This window comes from Physeter macrocephalus, chromosome 14, assembly GCF_002837175.3.
Source record: "Physeter macrocephalus isolate SW-GA chromosome 14, ASM283717v5, whole genome shotgun sequence".
Lineage (NCBI taxonomy): Eukaryota > Metazoa > Chordata > Mammalia > Artiodactyla > Physeteridae > Physeter > Physeter macrocephalus.
This window is the reverse complement of record NC_041227.1, coordinates 89,319,552-89,334,327: the sequence shown is the minus strand read 5'-3', so window position 1 is coordinate 89,334,327 and position 14,776 is coordinate 89,319,552. Positions and strand designations below refer to the sequence as shown.

The 14,776-nt window shown below is 55.6% G+C and overlaps 1 protein-coding gene across 3 annotated transcripts in view; it reads right to left on the bottom strand.

Moving 5' to 3' along the window:
- Nucleotides 1-9,026: 9,026 nt before the first annotated feature.
- DLG4 (discs large MAGUK scaffold protein 4) overlaps nt 9,027-14,776 on the bottom strand; it is an 11,077-nt gene continuing 5,327 nt past the window's right edge. For 2 of the 3 annotated variants that reach the window (XM_028499394.2, XM_028499395.2), the window contains exons 8-18: nt 14,588-14,690; nt 14,342-14,456; nt 12,833-13,009; nt 12,514-12,550; nt 12,395-12,422; nt 12,215-12,262; nt 12,032-12,133; nt 11,550-11,722; nt 10,549-10,658; nt 9,923-10,014; nt 9,027-9,750 (exon numbers count right to left, since the gene is read on the bottom strand). In XM_028499394.2, coding sequence (XP_028355195.1) covers nt 9,644-9,750; nt 9,923-10,014; nt 10,549-10,658; nt 11,550-11,722; nt 12,032-12,133; nt 12,215-12,262; nt 12,395-12,422; nt 12,514-12,550; nt 12,833-13,009; nt 14,342-14,456; nt 14,588-14,690 — 1,092 coding nt within the window. In that variant the 3' untranslated portion in view covers nt 9,027-9,643. Of the gene's footprint in view, nt 9,751-9,922; nt 10,015-10,548; nt 10,659-11,549; nt 11,723-12,031; nt 12,134-12,214; nt 12,263-12,394; nt 12,423-12,513; nt 12,551-12,832; nt 13,010-14,341; nt 14,457-14,587; nt 14,691-14,776 lie in introns of those variants that run through there. The other variant, XM_028499393.1, reaches the window with a different exon arrangement.

Below are 14,776 nucleotides of genomic sequence, written 5' to 3'. Positions count from 1 at the left end.
TGGCCGCTGGGCCTGCGCGTCCGGGGCCTGCGCTCCGCGGCGGGAGAGGCCGCAGCAGTGAGAGGCCCGCGTACCGCAAAAAAAAAAAAAAAAAAGAATATATACCTTGGGATTTCCCTGGCGGTCCAGTGGTTAGGACTCCGCACTTCCACAGCAGGGGTCCTGGGTTCAATCCCTGGTCAGGGAACCCACAAGCTGCGCAGCGAGGCCAGAAAACAAAAAACAGAAAAGAATATATACCTTGAATTATGCAAGGTCTTCAGGGACATAGACTCGTGTATTCATTTTCTACTGCAGAGTAACAATGCACCCCAAACTTAGTGGCTTGAAATGACACCCATTTATTAGCTCATAGCTCCGTAGGGCAGAAGTCCAAGCTGGCTTCTCTGCTCAGGGTCTGACAAAGCTGAGATTAAGGTGCTGGCAGGACTGTCTTCGTTTTTGGAGGCAAAGGAGAAGAAGAATCTGCTCCCAAGCTCCTTCAGGTTGCTGACAGAATCCAGTTTCTTGCAGCCGTAGGACTGAGGTCCCCATCTCCTTGCTGGCTGTCGTCTGGGGGCCACCCTCTGTTCCTCGAGGCCACCTGCCTTCCTCATCGCATGGCCCCTCCATCTGCAAAGTCAGCAACAGTGCCTGGAATCTTCCTCAAGATGCAGATCTCTCTGACTCCCCCCTGTGCTTTCAAAGGGGCTCCTGGGATTAGATTAGGCCCACCTGGAGAATCTTCCTGTCCTAAGGTCCGCTGTGTACATGACATACACAACAACTTGAGAACAGGAGTCAGAGGTGATAAGACACTATGAAGAAAGCCAGACAAACGACACGATACACGGGGTGCTGATTTACAAGCCAGCCCCCTGTACAATGTGTATGGCCATAGGTAAGGGTCACTGCCTATAACATAACAATTGTGAGAGAGATATCTCAGCATGTCCTCAGGTGCTGGGGAGGACAGTATGGACTCTTGGGGGCCACTTTTAGAACTCTGCCTCTTCATGCAAAGCGACGCTGTCCCCTCTGAGTACACTTCACCTTGGGGTATGGAGCGCAAGCAGAGAGCAATTCAGAGAGGCCGGGCTCCAAACCTGGGAATCCCACCACCAGACTCCCTAGGGGAGGTCTGTGCCGCTGGCCTGAAAGAACAGGAAGGATTTTTATCAGCTGTAATAAGCAAGTGACCCTGGAAAGAGGGGGAGAAATGTCCAGAGTTGTAGCTTGGGCCACCCTGAGGAGGGCCTTCAATCTCGGGCTGAGGCATCTTGAATGTCGTTCAGAAGCACAGAGGTCTCCAAACTGTGGGGACGTGCGCCCCAGAGGGATCACAAGATCATCCATTAAGAGGGTGGCAAGAGGAGGACTCTGGAGGGCTCACGCCAAGCAGTGCTTCCCAGAACTTCTGCTGCCAGTGTCCTTGTCCCCACGGTGAGCCACAGCCATCGCCCCCTCTGCAGGAAACCCTCCAACACTAGCAGGTCTCAAGATTCTGCCCTCCAGGAAAACCTTGCCATGATTGGATAGGACCCCCAGGTAAATATTCAAACCTTCAGCCTGTTCGCTTTTACATCCCTGAAAATGAATCACCATTGGAACAAAAGTTAAGAGAATTAAGACAAGAAACACAAGAACGGAACCAACAGTTCCGGGCAAACCAGCATTTGACTTTTCTAAAGGCTTTGAGACGGGCCACTTCTCAGGAAATCCACATCCAGACTTCTCCAGAGCACTGAGAGCTGTGTCCTAGCCAAGGAAAAACAAAAAGACGAAGAAAGGGAGTTCTGATAGCTGTCTTCTTTTAGGAAAAAGAAGAATTCATTGACTCAAGACTAGAAGCCAAAGGCCTGGAACTGAGAGCTGAATCCAGTCAAAAAGCAACACTGAATGCAGAAGACATGGCTGACTTTTACAAGGAATTTTTAAGTAAAAATTTTCGGAAGCACATGTATTGTAACAGGGACTGGTACAAGCGTAATTTTGCCATCACCTTCTTCATGGGAAAAGTGGCCCTGGAGAGGATTTGGAACAAGCTTAGACTGAAACAAAAGACCAGCAATTAGGAGCCCACCCTGACCCACCCACCCTGACCCACCCACCCGCGTCTGAGTTTCCACAAGAAGCAGCTGCTTATAGGAGCTCATTTTACGAGGGCTCTAAAACCTGTGAGTGCAGGGCAGGCTGGGAGGATGCGGTCCTGGTGCGCTGTGGCCCATGTGGCTCCGTCCTGACTGTGGATTCCAAGCTGGCTCTTGGTCACGGAAGTGATGTTAAATAAAACCCAAGCACTGTGGGGGAAAAAAAAAAAAAAAAAAAGAGGGTGTGGCAAGAAAACATTAGAACTTTATTTAGGGAATCCCCTGGCGGTCCAGTGGTTAGGACTCTGGGCTTTCACTGCTGAGGGCCCGGGTTCAATCCCTGGTGGGGAACTAAAGTCCCTCAGGCCGTGTGGCGTGGCAAAAAAAAACAAAACAAAGAAACAAAACAAAACACTTTATATATATTTTTATCCCTTTTCTTTAGATTTCTACTTGGGGATGTGTTTTATCATGTACATAATAGACTTGTACAGTGGTAAATGTGTGTTAGTGATCTATTGCTGTAAAATGGTCACTCCAAAACTGAGCAATTTAAAATGAGGAATGTTTATCATCTCACTCAGTTTCTGAGGGTCAGGAATCTGGGTGCAGCTTAGCGGGTTAGTTCTGGCTCAGAGTCTCTCATGAGAGTGCAGTCAGGATGTATATCCATGCTACAGTCATTTGAAGACTTGACTGAGACTGGAGGATCAGCTTCCAAGGTGACTCACTCACAAGACTGGCAAGTTAGTGCTGGCTGTTGGCAGGAGGTCTCAGCTCCTCACCACATGGGCCCCTCCACAGGGCTGCTTGAGTGTCCTTGCAACATGGCAGCTGGCTTCCCCCAGAGCAAATGATCGGAGAGCACAAGGTAGAGGCTGCAATTTCTTTTATGACCTAGCCTCAGAAGTAACACTCCATCATCTCCACAGCATCCTAGGGGCTCCCCAGTGTGGAAGGGAACCACACAAGAGTGTGGATACCAGGGGGTGAGAATAATCAGGGGCCATCTTGAAGGCTGGCTGCCACAAGATGTATAGAATTATTAGATGAGTAAATATGCACCGGGGACACACAACCAAAAACACTGTACTGATGTTGGCACCTGAACAGCCAAGTTAAAGACTGACTATAGGGGCCCATGAAGAGTTGCAGGCAGGGCAGTGGTGAGGTCAGAGCTGTAAGCTGAACAATGGCCTGGCCTCGGGGTGGGTGCTGGGTCAAAGGTGGGTCCCTGAGAGGCAGGGAGCTCTGTCAGGAGGCTGCTGAGTTGGTCTCGGTAAGAAAGTGTGAGGCTTGAGGCCAGAGGGGGAAGGTCACAGGGGCAGAACGTTGCAGAAGAATGGAGCTGACCTGGTGGCTGCTGAACACAGAGCGAAGCGGGGGATGGGGGCAAGGACAGCAGTGCACCCGACCAGGGTCCAGAAGGCTCCTGGAGACCACAGAGATTTCTGGTTACACTGAAGGCAGGGTCTTGGGTGCTGCCCTGTGATGAGGCCACAGTGGAAAGAAAGCAGCCCAGGACAGAGTCCCCCGCTGTGGGGGAAGCAGAAGAAAGAGCCCCAGGTAGTGGGGGTGACCTTCAGGGCCAGCTCTGGGGACCCCAAGTGCCAGATTAAAGATGGTCAAGGAGAAAGGGGTCTGGACCTCCTATCGGGGTGAGTCAGGAAGAGGGAAGTGCTTTTCTAGCAGGTGGAGGCGGGGCCTGGGCAGTTGGGGGACGGAGAGGGGCCTGGTGGGGAGAGGGGGCATGTGGACGCTGAGAAGGAAGGATGCCGACGGCCAGAGGCCCCCAAGGAGGATGTCAAGGGGGTGGAAAACTAGAGAAGCAGAAAGAACCTAAAGGCTGCTATCAGACAGATCTGAGTTCACCTTATCTAGAAAGTGGGTTTAATGCCCATCTCAGAGTTATGTCAAGGTTAAATAAGATAATGAGTGGAAAGCCCTTAGAACAGTGCCTGGCACGTACCAAGTGCTCTGTGCATGCTACCTATTTTTATTCTTATTATTATCACTAGCAGCACAGCCAAGAGTTGAGTTACCTCCAGGGCCTCTGCACGAGGGGAAAGGGGGAAGGCTGGGTCAGGATAGCAGAGGAGGTCTCTCCCCAGATCCCAGAGGGTGGTGAGCAACTTTCCCGGGGCAGAACTGGGGCCCTGGGGTGTTGTCTGAGTTAAGACAGCGCCCTCCCCTTCTATGGAGGAGACCTGCGTCCTGAGCCCACACCTGCTCACACTTCTCTCTCAGAGCGCTTTTGACCTCGTGTTTGGAGTGGGCCCCAGACCCAGAGGGTTGGGATTCCACCTCGTGCCTCTCAGCACCCTGTGGGCTGCAGGGTCATGTACCCAGCAGACCCAGCAGAAGAGGTGACGACAAATGGGCAGAAGGGGCGTAGAGAAGGCTCTGTGCTGACTTTCCAAAGAGGGTGACCTGTGGTTCCCCAAATCTAGCCGAGGCTGACTTGGGCTTGGGTGGAGATGAGACAGGGGAGGTTAGGGGGCTGCACTAGGGCTGGAGGGCTTAGCGCCAGGAGAAGCGGCAGAGAAAGAGGGGGCTCTGAGCAGGAAGGGGGAGACAGCCACTGCACACAAGTTTCAGATGTGAACTGATAAACCCACCCAGGAGCTTCTACATCCCCTCCCTGGGGCTGGGAGAGAACTCGCCCGTGTGGAGGGGCCGCAGCGCCCCATCTCCCATAGGCGCTCCCTGTCCTGGCTCCGTCCTCCCCAACCCCACTGTCTTTTGTGCTGGGACAGCCAGGATCCTGTGACCCAAGACCCTCTCTCCTCCTCTTTCCTACTTTTAGAGGGTGAAAATTTTAGAAAATTGTAAAACTCCAAAGGTTTCCAAGTTTTATTTAACTTTCAAGTTTACCCAGTAACAGAGAACAGATCAAGAGGCCAAGAGCAATTACCATTGCCACATTCTAACGTGTGCCAGGCAGTGCGCCAACGGCTTTACGTGTTTTTTCCCTTTATTTCTCACAAGAATCCAACAAAGTAGTTACTATTCCCATTTCACAGCCAGGGAAACAGGGTCAGAGGAGTTAAGCTCTTTGGCCAGTTGCAGTGACACCACGCCTCTCATCTTGACCTCACGACCACCTCCTCCCTGGCTCTCTACTGCCCCATACCTCCTTCACCAGGACCCACGGCAGCCAGCCGCTGCCCTCTTACAGCCCTCCTGCAGGACTTTTCCTGGCGTTTATAAAATCCACGTGAAGGCCTCAGGCCTTGCTGACTCCTCTGACCCATATCCTACTTATCTCCCTCCCCTGACCCTGCTCCACTCTGTGACCTCTTTCTGTCCACCAGCATGACAAACTTCCTCCTACTTTGCATCCTCTCTCTACCTGACACCACCCCCCACCCCATGCTTCATCACAGTTCAAGCCTCAACTCAAATGTCGCTCCAAGAAGAAGCCTCCCTGACCACCCTCTAAACTAGCAAGGACACACACCCAGTGGTCACTTTCTTTCCTCAATAGCACCATCATTATCTTAAATTCCCTGCATTCCTTTACTTGCTACTACTCTCTGTCCCCACTGGGTAGACCCCCCCCCCAAGTTCCCTGAGGGCCGGGACACTGTGTTCCCAGCATTTCAAACACTGCCTGGCACCAAGGAAGATCCAAATTAGTATTTGTTGAAAAAAGTAGAGGGGGGTGAAGAGGAGCAGCCAGGCTTTTTAAAAATAATAATAAATTTAAAAATAAATAAAAGCGGGAAAAAAAAACCCCCCCCACCCCATGCTTCATCACAGTTCAAGCCTCAACTCAAATGTCGCTCCAAGAAGAAGCCTCCCTGACCACCCTCTAAACTAGCAAGGACACACACCCAGTGGTCACTTTCTTTCCTCAATAGCACCATCATTATCTTAAATTCCCTGCATTCCTTTACTTGCTACTACTCTCTGTCCCCACTGGGTAGACCCCCCCCAAGTTCCCTGAGGGCCGGGACACTGTGTTCCCAGCATTTCAAACACTGCCTGGCACCAAGGAAGATCCAAATTAGTATTTGTTGAAAAAAGTAGAGGGGGGTGAAGAGGAGCAGCCAGGCTTTTTAAAAATAATAATAAATTTAAAAATAAATAAAAGCGGGAAAAAAAAAAAAAAAGAGGATCAGGCTTTGAACTCCAGTCTGTGTGGGAACCCAGCGCGCCTACCACTCGAGCACACGTGGTCTCCTTAAAGGAACAGGAAAGAGCTCTTTATAGATTTGGAAGAATACATCCCAAACTGCTAACATGCTTCCCTCTGAGGAGTATGTGGAATGAGATGGGGAAGGAACTTGCTTTTAACCACGCGTATTTCTATATTTATTTGCAGTTTTGTAAGGTACGTGTATTAGTGTTGTAACCTAAAACATAACGCATGCAGAACTAGGGGATTTTACCCCTTCTCAGTGAACTCTCCTTAACCCCTTAGATGCAGACGGGTTACCTGCACACACCTTCCTCAGCTCACAGCTTTCTCCCTTCAGCCGGTGGCAGAGAATGTGAGCACAGCCTCAAACCATTTGCTCCTACGCAGAATCAAGCTAAAAGAAGGGTTATTGGAAAAGGCGGTGCTTCTCCATCCAGCAAGACATCAGAATCACCTGGGACGTTTCCTGAAAGGCAGACACCCCCCCCCCCGCCCCCCGCACCAGCCCCATCCCCAGGACTGGCCTCTGCTGGATTGAGTGCTGCTCAAAAACCAGCAGGGCGATCCAGAGAGGACCCCTGCTTTAAGGGCCACACCTCTGGGGATCTCCACCTCTAGCCTTGGATCTGGTCAGGCCAGGGCAGCACCCCCCAACCCTGCCCCCCAACGCTGCCCCTGGGGGTTGGTCTTTTCCATCCAACTCTCAACCTTGGCAGGGGTGGCTACAAAATTGCCCTTTTGCACTGTTCAGGACTTAACCATCCCACCTCAGCCTTCCTCCCTGGGGTCCCTGAATGAGAGAGAGAAAGGGGTAGGTGGGATCCCCCAGCTGGTGCCAGCAATGGCTCATCTATGCTGCAGCTGAGGCTGGTGTGAGGGGAGCCTGTAAAAAAAAAAAAAAAAGAGGATCAGGCTTTGAACTCCAGTCTGTGTGGGAACCCAGCGCGCCTACCACTCGAGCACACGTGGTCTCCTTAAAGGAACAGGAAAGAGCTCTTTATAGATTTGGAAGAATACATCCCAAACTGCTAACATGCTTCCCTCTGAGGAGTATGTGGAATGAGATGGGGAAGGAACTTGCTTTTAACCACGCGTATTTCTATATTTATTTGCAGTTTTGTAAGGTACGTGTATTAGTGTTGTAACCTAAAACATAACGCATGCAGAACTAGGGGATTTTACCCCTTCTCAGTGAACTCTCCTTAACCCCTTAGATGCAGACGGGTTACCTGCACACACCTTCCTCAGCTCACAGCTTTCTCCCTTCAGCCGGTGGCAGAGAATGTGAGCACAGCCTCAAACCATTTGCTCCTACGCAGAATCAAGCTAAAAGAAGGGTTATTGGAAAAGGCGGTGCTTCTCCATCCAGCAAGACATCAGAATCACCTGGGACGTTTCCCCCCCCCCCGCCCCCCGCACCAGCCCCATCCCCAGGACTGGCCTCTGCTGGATTGAGTGCTGCTCAAAAACCAGCAGGGCGATCCAGAGAGGACCCCTGCTTTAAGGGCCACACCTCTGGGGATCTCCACCTCTAGCCTTGGATCTGGTCAGGCCAGGGCAGCACCCCCCAACCCTGCCCCCCAACGCTGCCCCTGGGGGTTGGTCTTTTCCATCCAACTCTCAACCTTGGCAGGGGTGGCTACAAAATTGCCCTTTTGCACTGTTCAGGACTTAACCATCCCACCTCAGCCTTCCTCCCTGGGGTCCCTGAATGAGAGAGAGAAAGGGGTAGGTGGGATCCCCCAGCTGGTGCCAGCAATGGCTCATCTATGCTGCAGCTGAGGCTGGTGTGAGGGGAGCCTGTCAAGCATATGAACAGTGGCAGAAGGGAAGCTGAGAACGATTATCTACAGAGCAGCATCTGAGAAACTTCAGTTAGGATTTAGGGCCCAGGAAAACCTGACTCCCTAAAAGAGCCAGAAGTTTTTCTCCTTCATAACATACACAACATACCTGTATATGTATGTATGTACGTATGTAATGGACCATTTCCCTTTTGCCCTACCAGGAAACTCAGAAATCATATTTACCATCATAGCTAATACATCTGTGTCTCCTATTTTTACCTTTGGTATCATGTTCTATTTTCCTACCCTTATTATTTGCAAAACTGCTTCAAATATTTCCTATAGAGATGGGGCAGACATAAAGAAATCCAATGAATATTCACACAGCATTTCTTATCGGCAAACCTCTCTGAAGGTCACTGCCAGAGCCCAGCTCTGTCCACGGCTCCGTGAACACGAACGAAGCGTCCTCACTATTTTCTTTAGAGACCACTGTACTGCCCGACAGGACAGAGACAGCCCAGGGGAGTGGTCAGGGCTGGGCTACATTTGTAAGTCCTCTTTCTGGGTCTGTCAGTGACCTTGGACCGAGCTCCAGCCCCACCCCACCCCACCCCCAGGCCCATTCTTCACTATCGACTCTGCAGCCTTGATTTGCAGGTTCCTCCAAGGCCCCTTTCAGGCCACTCTGTCCTGTGGGGTGGGGGGTGCAGGGGGGCGAAAAGAAGGATCTGACCTTACCAGACCCATCCCTATGCTCCCACCCGGTCTCCCCCCTCACCCGGGGCCCAAATAACCAGGCCACACACCAGGTTTCAAGTATCTGTCTCTTCCTTTCACTCTCTCAAAAGAAAAAATAAATAAATTGCAGAAGGCGGCAGCATTTCCAGTCTTCCCCTGGCTCCCGGACACCCTACCCCCAACCCTGCCCTCCCCCACATTCCCACTCCCTAGACCCGTCCCTCCCCATTCCCCCAAAAAAAAAATCCCAGAGGAAAAAAAAAAAAAAAAAAAAAAAAAGCCACAGTTAGACCTTCCACTCATGCAAACCGGCAAAGAAAAAAGGTAGGGGGCATGTAGAAAGCAGGGGGCTCACAGTGGAGTCCCCCTGCTTATCCCCCCAAAAACCACCTTTGAGAAGAAAAAAAATGGAAAAAAATAAATGAGAAATCAAGGGACAGGGGGAGTTATGATGCGGGCAGGGATGACCCCTGACCCTGCCTCGGGAGAGCGCGGAGGCCTGTAGCCCTGCATCCCTGCAGCGGGGTGCTCCTTGAGGGGGGCCCTGACTTCCGCGATGTGTGTGGGAGAAGATGGGGGAAGGCAGGTGGCCCCTGGTGGGTCTGTGTGTGCGTTGGGGGCGGGCAGGGGCGAGGGGTCCTAAGGAGCTAGGGCTCGGGCTCAGGAGCCCAGGGCTCCCCCCCCAGACCCCAGGTTCCTGGGGTTCAGGAGTCCAGTTCTGGGGTGCGGGGAATACATGCAGAGGAGTGTCCCCCCTCCAATGGGCTGGATCCAGTTATAAAGGAAATAAATAAGAAGGGGTGGGAGGGAGGCTGGAGGTGCGAAGGGCGTGGGCAATTCAGTCCAGGCCAAGGGCCTGGGCGATGGAGGCGGGGCGAGTCCAGGCCAAGCCAGGGCAGGAATCAGAGTCTCTCTCGGGCTGGGACCCAGATGTAGGGGCCTGAGAGGTCCTCGATGACGCGCTTCACCTTGTGGTAGATCTCCTCAAAGCTGTCTCCCTCCACGATGGCTGGGGGTAGGGAGGAGCAGGGAGTCAGGCCCAGAGGGGCACCTCTTTCTAATTCTCCTATCCACGTGCCGCGGGGCTGCACCCACCCAAAGGGGACACCTCTCTGTAAACCGCCCACCCAGTGGGGGTCCCTCTTTGAATCTGAGCCAAAGGTGCCTCGTGTGCACCTCACCTGAGAAGCACTCTGTGAATTCCTGCTCCAGCTTGGTGGCTCTGTCGAAGGCTTTGCGGGCTTGCTCCTCTGTGATCCGCTTATTAATCTCTCTGTGGAGAGTGAGAGACACACAGACCTGAGGATGGGTCCTGCCCCACCTTTCATCTCCTCCATCCAGGGCTGTGAAGTCGCAACCAGTATTTTCTTATCTGGAGCATGAAGCGAAAAATACAGTTCCCAATATCCTCTGGGGCCACAGACGGGCCCCCTCCCCATGACCCACCCCCGCCGGGTGCGGCCACTCCAGGGACCTCTCCAGAGCCTCATCCTTCCAGCCGGCAGCCCCAGTGAAGGGATTCAGACCCTAACTCCCGACAGCCCCGAGGCCCTGGCTCAGCCTAGCAGGTGTGTACCCCAGGGGTTGCTGGGAGTTGTAGTCCTGCCTAGCCCGGGTCAGGAGAAAAGGAAAGAGGCCTGGGAGTCCCTGTATCCTCTGGGTTCCAGCTCTAGGTGCAGATTTCCCTCAAGGGCTGCCGGAGCTGCTGTCTAGGGTTCTGAGGGGACAGTTCAACACAGAGGCCTTCTGAGGCCCAGAGCCACAGGTGCGGGTGAGCAGAGGGGAAGCCCCCAGCGACCATACTCACAGCACATTCTCCAGGGAGCGGGGGCGGATGAAGATGGCGATAGGGTGCAGGTGGGCCGCCTGCAGCCGCCGCACGGCATTGGCCGAGACATCGAGGATGCAGTGCTTCCCCTGGGGGCGGGCAGGGTGGGCGGAGGCGGACCAGCAGGTGGCGGGAAAGGACAGACACAGGTGCCAGGACAGGACACGGTGCACGGAAAGGTGGGGAACGGGGGGTTGGCCGAAAGGGAAGTGACATGGATGTCGAAAGACACACGGACAGAGAGAGTTGAGGCAGGAAGGGTATGGATAGACAGAATGAAAGACAGAGAGAAAAAGGCAAGGGGCAGACGGAGGGCAAGGGAGGGGTCAGCACAGGAGGGAGGGAGTGGGGCGAAGGAGGGAGGTGTGAGGAACCAAAAGATGGGGCAGAGCAGGGGGGGGGAGGGGGGGAGTCGCGAGAAGCAAAGGAAAAGAAGAAAGGAAGTAGGATAGAGGGAGGAGGGAGGGGAGGACGGACAGAGGACAGACAGATGGAAGGAACAAGGAGAGACAGATGGGAGGGAGGAGAGGCAGATGGAGAAAGGAGCCATGGAGGGAGAGGGCAGGGTGGGGGCAGCAGGGAGAAGGTGGGGGCAGAGGAGTGGGAGGGGCGAGGGGAGAGGGCCAAAGGGGAGCCGGCAGAAGGGAGGGACCGAGTGGGGGGAGGCCGAGGCACCAAGGGCAAGGCCACAGGAAGAGAGGTGAAATGGGGCAAGGAGGAGGGCAGGGGAGGAGAGGGGACAGATGGCAGAGCAGAGTTTGGGGTCAGGGACCAAGGGAGGGAGGGAGGCAGGGGGAGCGGGGCCCCAGAGAGCAGGCGGTCAGACAGAGTTGCCCAAGCGGAGCAGGAGGTGGAGGAGCGGAGGAGTGGAGTGGAGACCCAGCAGGGAAGAGACAGACAGAGAGAGAGTGCGTTAGAGAGAGCTGAAGGAAGGCCACGGCGGGAGGAGGGGAGGAGGAGGGCGGTGCCGCGGCTCCTACCTGCTCGGCCACCTCGCGCACGGACTGGACGCTGGTTCCATACAGGTGGCTGTTGTACTGGCCGGCCTCAATGAACTTGTGCGCCTGGATGTCCTTCTCCATTTTCTCCCGGGACGACACGAAGTGGTAATCCCGGCCGTCTATCTCATACTCCCGCTTGGGCCGTGTCGTATCTGCCAGGAAGTCACCCCACCACCCAAAGATCTAACCGCCATCCCTCTAGCTTAAACCCTGCCTACAGCGACCCCCCCCCCCGAGTGCCCAGCCAGTCCTTCAGGGAGGGGGGCAGCTGGGGAGACTTCCTCAGCAAGCCCGGCTCCTCCGAGTCCCCGGCCTGGAAAGGTCACCGAGGAGCATGAGGGTGGCTGAGAAGCACGCTTCTCTGAGAACCTCTGTGGCCAGCTGCATCCCAACTCCTGGAAGCGGCTCTGCCTGTGTGACCGCTTGGGCCCCCCCACCCATTCCAAGGCCCCGGCACTCACGGGGAACACAGGATCCAAACTTGTCGGGGAACTCGGAGAGGAGGTCATCGTTGGCGCGGTCCTTGGTGGGCCCGAGGATGATGATGGGGCGAGCGTAGTGGACTGGGGAGAGAGCGCGGGATCAGCGGGGGGGCAGCGCGGGCAGCAGGGGTGCCTGGGCCGGGTCGCGCAGCCGGACCTCACCTTCCATCTGTGTCACCGTCTCGTAGCTCAGAACCGAGTCTTCTCGACCTAGTGGGAGGCAGGGCGTCGGCAAGGGGGGTCTGAGGCGGGGGCCCCGGGGCCCTGTGCTGCCGTCCCGAGGACTCGAGCGAGGCTCAGGGCCCCTCTCACCTCAGGTCTTCCCAAACTGACCCTACGTACCCTGTGATCCAGAGCTGGAGCCCCAATCCTAGGAAGAAAGAGAGGCCACGCGATCGGTCAAGAGTCCAGCCCCACGAGCCCCCGCTCTTCCACCCAAGCTCACGGCCTCCTCTACCTACCTTGGCCTTTAACCTTGACCACTCCCGTCGCTCAACCCTGTGGGATACATGGAGGGATGGTGGGGGGGCGTGTAGGGAAATGCCCACGAGGAGCCCGACGGCCTCACCCCGGGCCAGCTGAGAACCCCATCTCTCAGCAGCCCCTGGGCCCCGTGCTCCTAAATGAGGCGTTTGCCAGAAGTGCTCACGTGAGCCACGGTGCCCGGGAAGGCCCAGCAGGCAGATTCCCGAGCAGTCAGCGGGCAGACCCACGTCCTCCCTACCGGCTGCCCAGCCTGGGGGCCTTGCGAGCGTCCGTGCCTGGGGCAGGAGGGCTCACCGCCGTTTGCTGGGGATAAAGCCGATGTCATCGGTCTCGCTGTCAGAGTGGACCCGCCGCGCCTGCCACCACTCCTCGTCACTGGCGTCAATGACGTGCAGCACGTCCCCAAAGCGGAAGCTCAGGGCCTGGCTCAGGAAGCCACAGTCCTTGGTCTTGTCGTAGTCAAACAGGGCCCTGGAGGGCAGGCGGCCCTGGGTCAGAGCCTGCTGAGGACCCCGTCCCCCAAGGCCCAACCTGGAGGCTCTGCCCCGGGGTCTACAGACAAGCGCGGCCGCTGATGGCTCTCCCACAGGTGCCGTGGATTCTGAGAAACCCAAGAACTGTGTGGGGACCAAAAGCTCGACCAAAACTCATAATCACCATAACTATGGACTGTCATTCAGGCCACACTGTGTCAGGGATCAGACAAGCTATGGATTCAGTGCAATTTCTAGAGTAAGATCTAGAACGGCACCCTCCCAAGAAAGCAGTTGCAGTATTCACACAAGTCACAGTCACGGGGTAACGTGGACTCGAACTCGTAAGGGAAGGAAAAAAAGATCACTCTTTGCAAACTCTGGTTACCCTCAGCAGTATGAACCTCCCGTAAGTCACCACCCCTGAGGTCAGGACAAGGGAAGGAAGGACCGCAGAGACAGCAGAGAGCACTGGGGCTAGAAAGATGGGAAGGGACCCCAGGATTGCCCGGCATCACCTGGGAGTCAGAACGGACCAGCCCTGGGAGCCAGCCGAACCCTGCAGGGAGGAAAGGGCCAAACGAGGCTCCGGTCTGAGCCGGGCATCTGGGCGGATGGAGGTGCCATTCAGGGAGAGAGAACACTGACTGGGTGGGACAGAGAGCGCGAGGCCACGGGAGGAAGAGGTGAGCTCACAGTCTGGGGCATGTGGGACATCCCCATGGACGCGTCCAGAAAGCAGATGGCCAGAACTGCAGGTCTAGACCTCGAGGAAGAGGTCAGGCCAGAGCTGGCAGCTCTGAGAGACATCTGCAGAGCGAGTGGCAGGTGCGGCCATGGGAGTGGACGGGCCCCCAAAGGGAGAGAAGGGAAAAAGCATCAGACACAGCGCCTATGCCTGCGGAGAACGCGCAAGAGGAGCCAATGGGAGAAGGAGCCCCAAGAAGGTAGCAAAACGCCACCGGCGAGATGGGGACAGACTGGAGAGAGCGGTGGTCCACCTCCCCTAGACTGCCTTATCCCACGGGGCTGGGCAGGCTGCGGCAATATATTCCAAAAGCCGAGAGGCCCCCTGCTCTGCCAGGCATTAACCTTTGAGTTACCAGACTGGGGGAGAGCTGGGGGTCCCAGGGGAGGTGCCAGGGTGACCGGGGCTAGTGGCAGTAGGGCTCATAGGGAGCTCTTCACAATGCTAACCTGTGCGGGAACGCCAGCTGAGTGTCGGCCGGCAGGGGTGGGGGGAGGGGGGGCCGGCAGGGCTGAGGGGGAAAGCTGGCTGGGGGACGAGGGGCACAGGAGGACTTGGAGCCCAGCCCGGGAAGCGTCCGACCTGATGTAGAAACCCCTTTTGGGATTGCTTCGCAGGGAGGCAGTCCCTGAGCCCAGGCTGCTGTTCATGAGCTGTTCCCGAAGGTCGTGGATCTTGGCCTCGAACCGGCTGTACTCTGAGGAAGGACAAGAAGGCTCCTGAGCTCGGGCCCCATACTACCGCCACCCTCCCTCGCCCCCTGCTGAAGCCAGGAGCCGAGGAGACAGAGAGCTGAGCCCACGGGAGGGCGCGCTTCAGGCCCGATACCTTCCGGTTTATACTGAGCGATGATCGTGACAGTCTGACCCGCGTTCTTCAGGGCAATGGCAGCCTGCTCATGGCTGGCGTTGCGGAGGTCAACACCATTGACCTAGAGGGAGCAGGAGAGGCTGAGTCACTGGAGATGCGGGCCAGGCTCCAGCCTACGGGGCTCTGCGCTCAGGGGACGGGGGGTGG